General features: G+C 40.1%; 1 protein-coding gene across 1 annotated transcript in view; it reads right to left on the bottom strand.

Moving 5' to 3' along the window:
- Positions 1-16,179, bottom strand: part of LOC111142456 (laminin subunit alpha 1) — a 126,471-nt gene that overhangs the window by 96,112 nt on the left and 14,180 nt on the right. Inside the window, exons 3-5 of the mRNA XM_022495618.1 lie at positions 6,988-7,230; positions 5,437-5,616; positions 2,729-2,818 (exon numbers count right to left, since the gene is read on the bottom strand). Of these exons, the coding sequence (XP_022351326.1) occupies positions 2,729-2,818; positions 5,437-5,616; positions 6,988-7,230 (513 nt within the window). The remainder of the gene's footprint in view (positions 1-2,728; positions 2,819-5,436; positions 5,617-6,987; positions 7,231-16,179) is intronic.

Raw genomic sequence — 16,179 nt, 5'->3', positions numbered from 1 at the left:
ACAGAGCGTGGAGGCATTCATTGTTGGAGGAAAATATATGCACGTGACCTGGTTACAAACAGAAGTGAGAGAGAATAAAGCAGAACTAAAACTGAAATGGGCTCATGAACAAAAAGTTTTCCAAATAAGATGCACTGATATTCAGGGTTTATAAGCACCTCCTAAATACTTTGTTGATCTGCCTCGTTTTCAGCCTCAATAGAGGATAATCCTATTCGAGAGTCAGCGAATTACAAAGACTGGAGGGGGACAGAATACCAAGTCGCTTCATATAAGTTGTTTAAGAGGAAACAGCGCATCATATTATTCACTTATTATTATGCTAAAATGGGTAAAATTGATTTTCTCTTGATTTAGTACCACAAACATGGAAGAGGGACAAAATGGGAGGAAAGGAACCATTCTTTTAAAGAAAAATAAGTATAAATTATATAAATTATAACTGCATGGTTTTTGCTTGACAGTCTTATACAGAAAAGAGCTTCAAAGATCATACACAGAACTATATACTTGAAAATGGTTAAAATGGTAAATTTCATGTTATGTGTATTTTACAACAAAAAAATTCATAGTATATATTTAATCAGAAATACATCACCCAAACGAAAAAAATAAAAGAAATAAAAGGCATCGAAACTGCTAAGGAAGAAAGAAGGCATGTTACTATATACGGAAACCCCAAAGACTCCACCAAAAAACTACTAGAACTAAAAAATGAATTCAGTAAAGTTGCAGGATGCAAAATTAACCTACAGAAATCTGTTGCATTGCTATGCACTAATAATGAAGCAGCAGCAAAGGAAATTAAGAAAGCCATCCCATTTACAATTACACCAAAAACAATAAAACATCTAGGAGTAAACTTACCCAAAGAGGTGAGAGAACTGTCCTCTGAAAACAATAAAACACCAATGAAAGAAATTCAAGATGACACAAAAAAATGGAAAGAAATTCCACACTCATGGATTGGAAGAACTAATGCTGTTAAAATGCTTGTACTACTCAAATAAATCTACAGATTTAATGCAATCCTACCAAAACACCAACAGCATTTTTCACAGAATTAGAACAAACAATCCTACAATTTGTATGGAACCATAAAAGACCTCAAATAGCCAAAGCAATCTGGAAAATGAAAAATAAAATCGGAGGTTTCGCAATTCCGGATTTCAAGTTATATTACAAAGTGGTAGTAATTTAAACAGTATGGTACAGGCATAAAAACAGACATATAGATCAATGGAATAGAATAGAAAACCAAGAAATAAACCCAGAATTATATGGTGAATTAAGCTTTGACAAAGGAGGAATGAATATACAAGGAGAAAAAAATGTCTTCAACAAACGGTATTGGGAAAACTGGACAGTTACATGCAAAAGAGTGAAACTGGACCACTTTCTTTTACCATACACAGAAATAAATTCAAAATGGATTGAAGACCCAATGTGAGACCTGAAACCATAAAAATTCTTGAAGAGAGCACAGGCATAATTTCTCTGACATGGGCAATGGCAACATTTTTCTAGATATATCTTCTGAGGCAAGGGAAATAAAAGCAAAAATCAACTATTGGGACTACATCAAAATAAAAAGTTTCTGCACAGCAAAGGAAGCCATCAACAAAACTAAAAGGCAACCTATTGAATGGGAGAAGACATTTGCAAATGACACACCCAAGAAAGAGTTAGCATCCAAAATATATAAAGAACTGATCCAACTCAACACCAAAAACCAATAATCCAATTAAAAAATGGGCAGAAGACAAAAAAAGATATTTTTCCAAAGAAGACATCCAGATGACTTACAGACAAATGAAAAAATGCTCAACATTACTCATCATCAGGGAAATGCACATCAAAGCTACAATGTGATATTCCTTCACACTTGTCAGAATGGCTAAAATCAACAACACAAGGGATGAGGATATAGAGAAAGGAGAAGAAGTTACACCTACACTCCTGGTGGGAATGTACACCGGTGTAGACACTGGAAAACAGTGTGGAGGTTCCTCGAAAAATCAAAAATAGAACTACTCTATGATCCAGCAAACGCACTACTGGGTATTTACCCAATAAATATAAAAATGCTAACTCCAAGGAGGTACTCGTACCCTATGTTTATTGCAGCATTATTTATGATAGCCAAACTATGAATGCAGCCCAAGTGACCGTCAATAGATGAATGAAGAAGTGCTATCTTCTATACAATGGAATATCACTCAGCCATAAAAAAGAATGAAATCTTGCCATTTGCAACATGGATAGAGCTAGAGAGTAAGTCAGACAACGACAATGACAAATACCATATGGTCTTGCTCATATGTAGAATTTAAAAAGAAAGAGAGGCAGAGGCACACCAAGAAACAGACTCTTAGGCATAGATAACAAACTGATGGTTATCAGAGGGGAGGGGTATGGAGTAGGGAAGATAGGTCAAATAGTGATAGAGATTAAAGAGTATGTTTAACATGATAAAAAAAAATATCTTCTTTGGGCTGGACAAATGAGGAAAAAACAAACAAACAAAAGAAATATATCTTCCAAAGAAAGTGGAATAAATTTGGTCAAAAAAATGAAACCAGTTAAATTACCTGAAAAATTTTTTTTGCAGCATGATTTCATACCTTTCAACACCTGACTTGAGTAAAGAAAAAAAACAGTAAGGCAAACACTGTAGCTATAACTCGTCTTTTAAAGTTTTCATAAACTGTACAATACTGGAACTCACCTTTGTAGTTTCATCCCAGGGGCAGCTACTGGCATGTCCATAACAAATACACATTCCTCCAACAGAAATGTCTTTGATTGAGTAGTAATACTAAGGAAAAAGAAAGTGACAAACAGAAATTAAGGCCTCTTTTATTTCAGTTCAAAGAAAATGCTGGGCTCTCCAACATACAGCTCAGCTGTTATGGGTAACCTAAAAAATAATTTGATACACCTTTTAAATTATACTTCAGGCACAAAAATCGTTGTGTTGATTTTAAACAAAAAGTGCCCCAATGAGCTCATCAACAGAAACCAAATGAATCTAAAAGAAATTCTGAACTCGGCTGTATCTCATACCAGCCAGTCATATTCAAAACCCATAAAGAACACTGAATGCAGCACTCTACAATTGAATATAGTACTTTATACAAAAGATAACAACTCATGACCAAGTAGAATTTTCCCCCAAAATGCAAAGTTCGTTCAACATAGGAAGATCAGTAAATGTAAATCACCATATTAACAGGATAAAGGAGAAAAAAATCATTTGATCATTTCTATAAATTCACAAAAAACGCGTTACACACATGTTTACCACCATTCATTTAAAAAAAGCTGGCAAGCCAGTAAAAGAATCTGTTCAGCCCTAATAAAGGGAATCCATGAAAACCTGAGAGCTAGCAGTGAAAGATTAAGTGCTTTCCTCTCGCAATCTGCTCTCATCATTTCCATTCCACATCTATGGGAGGTCCCATCCAGTTCAATAATGCAAGAAAAAAGAAATCAAAGACAGAAAGAGTGCACGGTACGGCCAAATTCTCATTATTTGTAGATGATATTATTGTGTACTTGGGAAACTCTAAAACAAACAAACAAAAAAAAACCTACTAGAAATAATCTGTGACTTTAACAATTTAGCAAAAGTAATATGCAAAATCAATCAACAAAAATGGGCTGTATTTTTACACATTAGCAATGGAGAAACAGAAAATAAAATTTAGAAAACAATCTACTAAGGCTAACAGACAAAAATGTATATTAAGAATAAGCTGAATAATAGAGGTACAAATAAATAACGAAACACTGCCAAGAGGAACTACAGAGGGCCAAAACAGGTGGAGAGATACAGGATGTTCACAGATTAGAGGATCCAATATTATCAAAATGTCTTCTGAAGTCCTTCTCAAACTGATCTATCAATCCAGTGGAATCTCAATGAAAATCTTAGCAGGATATTTTTTTTGGGGGGGGGGAGGCAGAAATTAACAAACCCATTCTAAAATTTATAAGGAGACAAAATGAATCTAGAATAGCCAAAGATATCAAAAAAGAACTCTGTTGGGCTATTTTAGTACCTGACTTCAAGGCTTAAGTCTAAGACACTACAGCAATTGAGAACGTTTGTTATTAGCATAAAGACAAATGGTGCTGGCACTGTTGCAGACATGTACAGGGAAATGAAGAGCCTTGACCTCTACCTCACACCAAACACAAAAATTAATTTGAAAGACAATAGATGTAAAAGCTAAAACTATAAAGCTACCAGACAAAGCCTAGGATAACATCTTTGCAAACCTGGAATTTAAAAAGTGGTTTTCAGAAAAGATACAGAAAACATGAAGTATTAAAGAAAAATAATATATGGGACTTCATTAAAATTAAAACCTCTCAAATGTCATGGGAAAGTGAATAAGCAAACTCCAGACAGAGAAGATATTTGCAATGTGGAGATCTGACAAAGGACTTGTACACAAAATATATAGAAGTCTTTTATAGCTCTGTAATAAGGAGACAGAATGACCCAAATGAAATATGGACAAAAATATTTGATCAGATACTGATAAGCACGGGTTCACACTTGTCATCAGGAAAATACAAATTAACCTCACAAGGAACCATCCCCATATGCATATGAGAATGGCTGATCTGAAAATGGGTTGAGGGGTACCTGGGTGGTTCAGTGGGTTGAGCCTCTGCCTTCAGCTCTGGTCATGGTCTCAGGGTCCTGAGATCGAGCCCCACGTCCAGCTCTCTGCTCAGTGGAGACCCTGCTTCCCCTTCTCTCTCTCTGCCTGCCTCTTTGCCTACTTGTGATCTTTGTCAAATAAATAAATAAATAAATAAAATCTTAAAAAAAAAAAAATGAAAATGGAATGACAACCCAAATCTGTGACAATCTGTGACATACAACAGCACTCTCACCGGTTGCTGGTCTACAAAATGGTAAAACTTTCCATATGGCTTCACGAATTCTTCAATATTAAACACACAGCTACACTATAACTCAGTAATTCCACTCCTAGTTTATCCAAGGGATTTGAAAATATTTGCCCACATAAGCCTTGTATATTTACTATACACTTAAAATCAGTACATCTTTTTGAATGTAAATTATAACTCAAACTTTAAAATTTCCTTTTAAGCAAAAACAACAGCTTACTTGCTAAAGATCAGATGTGGAGTCAGACCAGAGTGTAAAGAGCAATACCACAGCATTCATTACAGAATGGCATTATGGAAGGGTGGGGGGAGGGCAAGGACGCAATGTCAGAACCATCCCTTAGTTGAGAAAGGTGGCATGTTAAACAAAGCATATATAATGATCTTCAATGAAATAAGGGGGGAAAAGGCCAACCTGGGAGAAGGAAGCCAATCAAAAAGAAAAGTCTGTGTTCCTTAAACAAAATAAACCTTTCACAATGGGCAGGAGCCCTGCCATAGACTCACCCGTCTTGTAACAATAGGATCAAGGTCTTTAGGATCACGGTGGCTGAGGGTCATGAGATCGGCGTTGAGGGTTCTAATGCGCTGTAAGCGAAGGCGAATGTATCGGGCGGAAGTAAACTCCAACAGCTTGGGTGAAAGATCATCAGCGCTTGGTCTGCCGTTGATTAGTGATGTGTGAATCTAACGATAAAGACATCAAAACGAATAGATGTCCATTTTAAGCATGCAAAAATATAGCCCTGATTGTTTAACTTCAGGACATAATCTTTTACTGATACTACTCAAAAATCAAACCAAACAACTAGATTCTTGTAGAAACCCAACATTTGTTAAGTACTAACAGTGAACACCATGATCACAAAACATCTTCAATTAATTTGAAGTTATGCCTTCTGGCAGCTCAGAGATGGCTAGAAAACTTAACAGGACCACTTCTCCCAGTGTGGAAGGTATTTCAACGTGCATCATTAGGCTATGACTCCTATGAAACAAATTCTAAATGCCCAGAACAGACTGGAGAGAGTGAGAGAAGGTGCCAGAAAGCTTTGTATACCTACTCTCTTAATCTTGGCTCTTGAAACAATGCAGGCTTGCTGCAGAATTCCTGCGGTGAAGAGTCCTCAGGAGAGGATTTGTAGTTTTATCTCATCAAACCAGACGCTACTAAAGAATGGCTTGATTCTTGGGGGCGCCTGGGAGGCTCAGTTAGGTAAGCATCTGACTCTTGATTTTGGCTCAAGTCATGATCTCAGGATCATGAGATCGAGCCCCTCACTGGGCTCTGCCCTGATTAAGATTCTCTCTCGGTCTGCCCTTCCCCGCACCCCCCTATCCTGCTTCCTCTACTTACCAAAAAAAAAAAAAAAAAGAATAACTTGTTTTTGATTATACTCTGCCTTTTTTTTTTTTAAAGATTTTATTTATTTATTTGAGAGAGAGAAAGCATGAGAGGGGAGACAGTCAGAGGGAGAAGCAGACTCCCCATGGAGCTGGGAGCCCGATGCAGGACTCGATCTGGGACTCTGGAATCATGACCTGAGCCAAAGGCAGTCGCTTAACCAACCGAGCCACCCTATGTGAAGTGTGAATTCCACTGTGGGCTTGGTGAGCACTGAGCTGGAGTACTTCACGAGCCATCTCCAATCCTCAACACCTCCAAACAGGAGAATGTCGCAGAGATAACTAGAAACTACATCTTTTAGAGGCATTTTCACTCTCCCTTTAATATTTCTACAAATGTGCTTGCCCTGGTGTCATGGGAAAAGTGCTTTAAGAGGATCTGATAGAGTTATTGAGTCACGGCAGACGGAAGACTAAGGGCTCTTCTTGAAAGGAAGAAATCAATAAGGTGAAATGTATGGGTTACAACATCAATCATCAGGAGACTCCCGTCGATACCTTGAACACAGCTAGATAGTTAAAGATCTCTGTAATCTGTACTCAGAGAGATCGACCTGGAATGTCTGATATTGGCTCTTACAAACGGCTATCTTTACATCGGAGGTGAGGGCTCTGGAGAAAAACACGACATCGCTGCGGTGGGCACAGTACCTCTCCATGCTCAAGGGGTACCAGGCGAGAATAGTAAGAGGTGCAGATCACTTCGTCATCAGCCCTGTAGGTGGGCGGCCCCCGTCTCGGAGTGATATTGTAACGAGTCAAACACTCCGTGTCACTAACTGCATAATACTGCCAGGGGCTGAACGTGGTGCCGTCCAGAGAACGTTCCAAAATCCAGTTCCCAGGTCGAGGCGCATTAGCAGCTTTGATGATGACGTAGGCGACTTGAAAGACCTAAAACCAGGATAGTAAGAAATGTCAATCAAGAATCAGTAGAACCGCTTGAAAATAAATTGCCTCTTGAGAGACCGATTGGATGATCGCCAACGTCTCCTCACGCTTTTGGGTGTAATTCCATATAAATGTTGATCAGAAATAGGTCTTGTGAATGTTCCCCTGGAGGCATCACTTTTCCAAATAAACTCAAAAAAATACTCTCACGAATAAATGTGTATTATTACAATCATCGTGAACAGTAATAATATTAACATGAGTGCTTGTTCTCTCGTTTTTGGTGTCATCGGGATCCTGAATGACTGTAGTGACATCACATTACACCAGTGGTAGCTCAAGTGTATTTCTTACAGTAATTTGGAAATAACACATCTGAATATGAGGGGAAACAGTCCACTACGTGTGTGCCTATTTGAATGACGTCAATCCAAAACATGAACAATACAGAAAGCCGACAAGGATGTGGAACAACAGGAACTCCCATGAGTCGCTGACAGGAATGCAAAATGGTAAAGCCGCTTTAGAATGTGGTTTGTCAGTTTCTATAAAAGCTTACCATATTCTTACCGTACAACCCAGCAACTGCACTGCTCGGTACTTACCTAAATGAATGGAAAATTTCCAAAGGCGAATGGATGAACAAAGTGTGATACACTGTCCACTAACATATTATTCAGTGATAAAAAGAAATAAGCTCTCACACTACGAAAAGATATAGAGGAAATTTAAACGCATGTTGCTAAGTGAAAGGGTCAATCCTACATACAATATAATCCCCAAAATATGGCATGCTGGATAAGGTAAAAATACAGAGATGGAAAAAGGTCAGTAGTTGTCAAGGGTTGAGGGGGAAGGACAGATGACCTCCAGGGGGCCACAGAGGATTCTTAGGGCCGTGAAGCTACCCTGTAGGATATGTAATTGTGGACACCTGTCATTAAACATTTGTTAAAACCCATAGAATGTGCAACACAAAGAGTGAAACACTGTAAATGAGGGACTTAATTAATAATAATGTATCCAGGGGCGCCTGGGTGGCTCAGTGGGTTATAGCCTCTGCCTTCGGCTCAGGTCATGATCCCAGGGTCCTGGGATCGAGCCCCGCATCGGGCTCTCTGCTCGGCAGAGAGCCTGCTTCCCTCTCTCTCTCTCTCTCTCTCTGACTGCCTCTCTGCCTACTTGTGATCTCTGTCAAATAAAAAAAAAAAAAAATCTAAAAAAAAAAAAATAATAATAATAATGTATCCACATCAGCTCATCAGTTGAAACAAATATTTTACACTAATGCAAGATGTGAATAAGAAGGGGAATGGATGCAGAAGAGTGAGGGGTGGATGGGATTCCGTACTTTACACTCGTTTTTCTGTAAACATTAAAAACTGTTCTGAAAGATTAAAAACTGGTCATTTAGAAAGAAATAAAAAGTTAGAAAGTGCAGAGCTTGCATACAGGGGGAAAATGGGATGTAGATGAGCACTAGCCAGGTAAATCTTGCATTTGGAAGGGAATTTTGTTGCTGCGTAGCCCCAAATTCAGCACTAAGAAGGAATCATCTGTCCACCAACCAGCCCCTCTTGGAACATTCCAGTGACAGGAAATTCACTTGTTCTCAAGATAGTTCTTTTGTTTTATGGAAATTTCCTCTGTTAGGGGATCTTTCCCTGAATTGATTCTCAAGGTGCCTCATAAATTCCATTCTTTGGAGCTGCAGAAAACATGCGGATTCCATTTCATGTAGCTCTCCTACAGACATTTAAATAAAAAATCATGTATCATCTCCAGAATCCAAAGTTCTCAGCTCCAACTTCCTGTTTATCTGAAAATATTTACCATTTCACAAGACTCCAAAAAATGGAGATGCCCAGGAGTGCCTGGCTGGCTGAGTTGGTTATGCATCTGACTCTTGATTTCAGCTCCGGTCATAATCTCGGGGTGGTAGGACTGAACCCCACATGGGACTCCAAGCTCAGCAGGGAATCTACTTGAGATTCTCTCCCTCTCCCTCTACCCTTCCCCCCACTTGTGCGCTCTCTCCCTCTCTCTCTCTCTCTCTCAAATAAATAAGTAAATAAATCTTTTTTTAAAAAAATGGAGGTGCCCAATGAGACAGCATGATGGGGCAGCCCACTAGAGAGGGATAGAAGGAAAGGAAATTCACAAAGACAGCTGAAATGAAATGTATTTCCCTTCTGTTTTCCAGTTTCACATTTAAAATGGAAAGAACTAACAGAATGACTTCATGCATGTTAAAACTTTATGCATATCATCTCATTTAATCCCAAACAACTCCTTGAGTTCCAAATGACTGTTGTGCCCATTACATATTTGGAAACTGATGTATAGCGAAATTGAGAGACAAACTACTGAGTCATAGGTCCCAATAAGAGCACTGGCTCCCAAAAGTCCACACATACCTAAGGCTGCTGAACTTCCTTTTTGTAATACCCAAATAAAAGACACCTATGTTCACTTGCACACTGGGTTCATCTAAACAAATGCAGTGGCAGCTGTTCCAACTAACTCTGGAGTTTCTATTGGGAGAGCCTGGGATGAGCTGGGGGGGGGGGCGTGGGGGGGGTGGAAAGGAATGACAGCTAATGCTAATGGAGCACGTACTGTGGCCAACAATGAATTATTAATTAATTAATAATATTCAATGAATTATTAATGATACTTGTTAATAAAATTAACAAGTTAATTAATTAATAATTAATTAGAATTATTAATGCCTTGTTAGAATTATTGGCTTTTCTAATTCTATCACTAGGTTCTTCTTATGAAGTATATATTGTTATTTCTGCCACTTTACAGTTGAGAAAACTAAGGCATGGAAAGGTTATGTAATCCCAGGATCTCACAGGTACTGTGAGAGCCACAGAGACTCCCAGGTGGCTCAGTCAGTTAAGGATCTGCCTTTGGCTCAGGTCATGATTCTAGGGTCCTGGCATCAAGCCCCACATCTGGCTCCCTGCTCGACAGGGAGTCTGCTTCTCTCTCTCACTCTGCCGCTCCCCCTGCTTGTGCTCTCTTGCTCTCTGTCAAATAAATAAATAAAATATATTTTTTTTAATGTATACTGTAGGGCTTTGAGCCCAGCAGTCCATACTCAATCACCATGCTTTGCTGGTACAGAAGGCAAGGAAAAGGAAGGGCCATGTTCCAGGCTGGGGCAACGGGTGGGTGCTAACCCAGTTTTTCCGTTATTGCAATACCATGTTCTTGGATTTTCCTCAAACTCTTGTCAGCTTTCATACTGAGAGCTTAGCCATCTACGAGAAAATCATGCTAAATCGAAGGACAACCATGAGGGGGAAACAGGACAATTCTTCAAGGAAGGAAATGTTTAACTCTAATCTTGATCAAGGCCTTGGGCTGTGAAGCTGGGCATTGTTCTCACAATCTCTCCATAGTCCTCAAGGTCCCCAAATTGGAGACCAAAAAACAAACCCAGAAAGGCACTACAAGCTGTGAATCTATGAAAGAGGAAGAAGAATGCATGAAGCATCCAAACATAGTTTGTCCTCAGTGAAGCCATGTTTTTGACTGAATTGTGTCTCCCCAAAATTCCCATGTCGAAGTCCTAACCCCTACTACCTCAGAATGTGACTCTATCTGCAGACAGGGTCAAGAGGTCATTCAAGTTAAATGAAGCCATGCAGGTGAGCCCTAGTCTAACACGACCAGGGACTTCAGAAGATTAGGACACAGATGCACACAGATCTAAGGGTGACCATGTGGGGACACCATGAGAAGCCATCTACAAGCTAAGAAGCTAAGTTCCAGAAGAAATCAACCCTGCCAACATGTTGACCTTGGACTTGTACCCTCCAGAACTCCGAGTATATAAATTTTTGTTGGGTGAGCCACCCAGTCCTCGTTACTTGCTACGGTAGGCCTAGCAAATTGATATAAGCTCTGATTCACCAAACGTGCATTGATCAGTAGGTCCTGGCTCACAACAGAGAAAAAGTTAGGGATTCTATGTTAGTAGATAGAATCTTAAACATTTACGCAAATGAAATCTGTGATACTTGTGTGTGTGTGTGTGTGTGTGTGTGTGCATGCACACACATGTGCATGGTTGACTCAACTGCCTTTCCTCTCCATCTAAGGTTGGCCGCACACAAGCTGACGATGCAGGTTTTCACCAGACTCGCAGTCACTGCGGTCTTGCCAAACCTGACGCTGACGCAGCCGTTTCAAAATCCACCTTCATCACTGTTTTCCACCAGTGGCCTTTGTTAATGATCACCGCAATGCACATAAACACTGTCACCGAAACACAGTAGACTTACATCAAACACCACTTCCTACAGAGGAATCCAGACAGGAATTTCCATGGGGGCTGCTGTCTTCACTTACTTATATATTAAATCCACCTCAGGCACAGGCATCTGACAAGCCTGGTAGTCTAATTCTCCAAAGGTGAGGGTTAACTTCCAATGTAGGTAGTGAAGTCAAGTCTCTCATCTCCACAGAAAGCTTGGCCTTTCTCTGCTGGACCTCGGCCCATAATCTGTGGGGGACCCAGATACCAATTGGGAACACCCCTCTGGAAATTTTCCATCCGTACAAGCACTTATGGCCTCTGTGATAGACTAGAGGGATGTTTTCCCTCTTATGTGCTGGAAAAGAGATTTTCCCAGACAGAAGAGTTTTAGGTTATATGTCAAATGACATTTAAAAAGACTTAAGTGTGGAACGCCTGGGTGGCTCAGTCAGTTAAGCATCTGCCTCCGACTCAGGTCACAATCTCAAGAATCCTGGGATCTAGCCCCACACTGGGCTCCCCGCTCAGTGGGGAAACTGCTTCTCCCTCTCCTGCTCCCTCTGCCTGTGCTCTCCTGCTCTTTCTGTCAAATAAATAAATAAAATCTTTAAAAAGAAAAAAAGAGTTAAGTGTATTTGATAAGTAGTATTTCTCAATTATCCCCATAAAAGTAGTGAATTTATGCTTTGAAGATTTATTTCTTACGACATTATTAGAAGATAAAATTCAAAATAATCATTTGAATATTTATTACTCAAGAATAGAGAAGTTATTATGTACTAGAAGGCCATCTACTACCACAGACACGAATCACTTCTGAGTTTAGAGTATCCATCACTCAAACATCTAGTCAGTTGATAATCTTGTGAAGTAACAAGCAAAGTTTGGGGCAAGGAAATCTCCTTGGCACAAGGGATATGTGTAATGTACATTTTAGGTATGCCTCTTACAGACAATTACCTTAAAACGTCGTTTCTACCATATTTTAGTTGACTATTTACTGTTATCTCCTTGTTTCAGGAACAGCATACAAAATTAACAGACAGAAGGAAACAGATTTGTGAATGAGAAGAGAACTTTGGAATAAAACTAGATTTGTTTTTCTTTAAATTCGATGTTGTCATTAGAAATGCAAAATAAACATGTCAAAATCCAATCTCCCCCGCCCCCAACTTTCTTCCTTTTTTGCCTTTTCTTTTTATTGGGGAGAGAAAGAACTGGTTATCAGTAGTGACACATTTAGATCAACTCAGTTTCTTTCCTTAAATTTTTTAAGATTCGTGTCTCAGAAAATTGGGAACGGCCACTTTGGAAGCAAGCTCGACACTTCAAGTAGACATTGAGGAAAAACAAAAGTACTAAAGGTGGTCACTAGCCAATAGAGGGCACAGCCACAGGAGCCTATCCGAACAGTGAAGAGGCACCTAGAACCAGCAATCTGAAGACAGGAAAGGGATATTAAGAACATCTGCCAGAAGCAGTTCTGTTTCTCGTCACCTAGAAAAGCTATTTTAAAAAGGGCAGACCAATAAGCTGTCCCATGCGCCACATGTCACAGTTTCCATTTAAGGATCACTAGCAGTGTCGCAATGGAAAAGGGTTGAACCACTTTTAAGAAGTCAAATCTGAAGAGGAAGGGGTTGGTTTTCATTTCCTGTTCCCATGTTATGTCTCCACATAATTGTCCCCAACACTCAATGTCCCTGAGCGCTCTGGAATGATTTTGCTAAGTTTTGTGGAAGCTTAGTTGAAACCACCTCAAAAGCACAAGCAGGGATGTCACCAAATGCCCTTTGTGAGCATGTCTACCTTTTTTCCCATCCTGTAAGTGTCATGTGACAGCCCAGCCCCCCGCTAGAATGAGATAAACACACTTCTGAGATATATTCAGAGGTCATTCTCAGATCTGAGAAATACAAAAAGCACCTTTCCTATCCTCTGATGCCTAACCTCCACCAGGTTTTCACCTACGAATATCTTAGCCTTTGAAATTATATAAGGATTTTCCCCAATATGCAGTCTTCCCTTTGTCAGGTTGGAACAGGGGTGACAATAAAAGAGCTTTCCTTTCTTCCCCTGTTGACTGTGGAAGCAGGCTCAGGTATGTGTCATGGAGACTGAAGAAAGAAGTTAGCAATATTCCAGAAAAAAAAAAAAGGAAAAATGGACATCATGGCTTCAAATGAGTGGTCTGCCTGACATAGAGCCTCTGTGTCATGGGCTGAACAAACGTATGCACACCTGCTCCATGACCTTGGCCTGTGGGCTGGGAACCTGTGTCCTGAGAATAATCTGCTCAGTAAAAGAAGAACAGAGATGTGACCCCAGATGGTCAGCTCTTCAGCCAGGTAGAAAAATGACTGCTCCTCTCCTGGGGAACAGGAGGGATGGGGAGAGAAGCAGAGATCTTATTCTCAGAGATGCGCTCCAGCAGGACACGAGGGAGGGAGCAAGGAATGAGCCTTAACAATTTTCCACTTATGGTTCATTCAATATACATGGATTGAGCATCTGCTTTGTAAGAGGGACTGTGACAGATGCAACCAATACAGCAGTGATGTGGGGGACGAGTAAAGGGAGAGAAGGGACAGAAGGAAAGGGAGTGAAGACCCCGCAGGGCCACAGCACAGAGCAGTGTAGAAATGGCAGGAAGCCAGGCTGGCCTGAATGTAGACAGCGGGAGGGAGCTTGGGCAGGGTGTGGGTCCTTGCACTATGTTCAGACTTATAGACCATGAGAGGACCTTAAGCCAGGAAGCTGCAGGGTCAACAGGGATGAAAAGATCACACAACTGGATGTGGGTGCTGGGAAATCAGGAAAGATGCTGGTGTTGACGTAGCAAAGACCAAGACCTAAGCAGAGAAAAGGTCAAGTGGGTCTTCAAGAGTTTTCTAAAAGGTCAAATGTGAGTGAGAAAGAAAACACAAAGAGGCCAGGCAGAGCTCTCCAGCTCTCAACTTCTCAACTCAGCTTCTTTCTGGTTCATCTGTTAGATCTCCTGTTGGCCCAGGATACCCGAGTTGCTCTAGCGATGCTTTCGTACCTTTATCTCCATATCCCTTCTTCTCCTCCCTTAGCTCACTCTATGAAAGTAAAAGGGGCCCCTAATCATTAAGCCTCGCAAATCCAACAGGCAATACCATCCAGAAAAGCTGTGCAAATCTGCACTTGACTAACTCCATTAAACATTAACTGGTTCATTACACATTTACAACTCCTAGAAACAATAATTGTGTGTTTCTTTCCTTTGTTCATGAAATCTAGCTGAATCGTTTATAGTTTTAGCACTAGAGAGATTAGAAAGCATTTTTTGTTTGTTTTTGCAAGACTTCGTTCTTTATGTGGGAAGTTGGTCTATGTCCTATTTAAAGAGTCTCATTTTCCTTTAGAAACATCGAACTTCACTGAGCATCTGTCACTTGTCAGGCACTGAACTGATGGTTATCACATTTAAATCATCGCATTTAAAGCTTTTTTTTTTTAAGACTATCTAAATAAGTGTCTTATGCAGGAAGGCTTTTGTTTACTTAAAAAGATGTGACAGGAATGTAAAAGGGTGCAGCCATTATGCAAGACAGTATGGGGGGTCCTCAAAAAATTAATCATAGAATTCCCTTTTGAGCCAGTAATTCCAGTTCTGAATATATGCCCACAAAAATTGAAAGCAGGGACTCAGATACTAATACACCAATGTCTGCAGGAGCACAAATCACAATACCCAAGAGATGGAATTAACCCAAATATCCATCAATGGATATATGGGTAAACAAACTTTGGGATAGCCCTATAATGGAATATTATTCAGCCTTAAAAAAGAATGAAATTCTAATACATTCTACAGCATGGATGAAACTTGCAGACATGATGCTAAGTGAAATAAGCCAGATACAAAGGACAAATAACTATAAATACCACCCACATGGGTTACTTAAAGTAGTCAAATTCATAGAGACTGAAATTAGAAGTATGGTTCATTGGGGCTGGGGAAGGATGGGAGGAACAGGGAGTTAGTGCACAAAGTTTTATTTTGGGATGATGGGAAAGTTCTAGAGGTGAATAGTGGTGATGGTTGTCCAACAACGTGAAGGTACTTAACACCAGTGAACTGTACCCTTAAAAATGGTTCCTCAAGAAATAAAAAGATGTGAAAATAGGGAAAGAACATTAGATGATATGAAGATTCAACTTTTCGTGGAAGATGGAGATTTCCAAATTGAACGTGAGTGGGAGTCCAGTATCTCCAGTGAGGGAACTCTGGAGAAACCAGTGAAGCCATGTGGAGGTCAAACACACAGTGTAAGGGCACATCTAGAGTCTTCCCTTTCCTACATGACCCTATTTCTGTCATGTTCTCATGAGCTCCGGTAAGACATGATGGTAGTTCACTATGTATAAAACCTGAGCCCCAAACCATTAGGGTTTGAAAAGGAAAATGAGATCCCAGCGATGTCTTGTCTGGAGATCCACGGTTCAGACAGAATGTTTTCCCCCTGAGGCTCATGAGCTGACACCTGGGCAGCAGCTTCCTGTCTGGCCCCCCTGGGTCATTCTGGTGGAAAGCAAGAAATAGCGCTCAGTGTTGGCCATCTCAACGGAGGCCATGGTCATCTCACTAGCTTTCTTGTGTTTGTGTCCTATGAAGATCAAAGGAACTAGGCTCTGATAATACGCCAGAAGAT

This window comes from Enhydra lutris, unplaced genomic scaffold, assembly GCF_002288905.1.
Source record: "Enhydra lutris kenyoni isolate GAN:26980312 unplaced genomic scaffold, ASM228890v2 scaffoldscaffold8, whole genome shotgun sequence".
NCBI lineage: Eukaryota > Metazoa > Chordata > Mammalia > Carnivora > Mustelidae > Enhydra > Enhydra lutris.
This window is presented reverse-complemented; position numbering and strand designations above follow the sequence as displayed.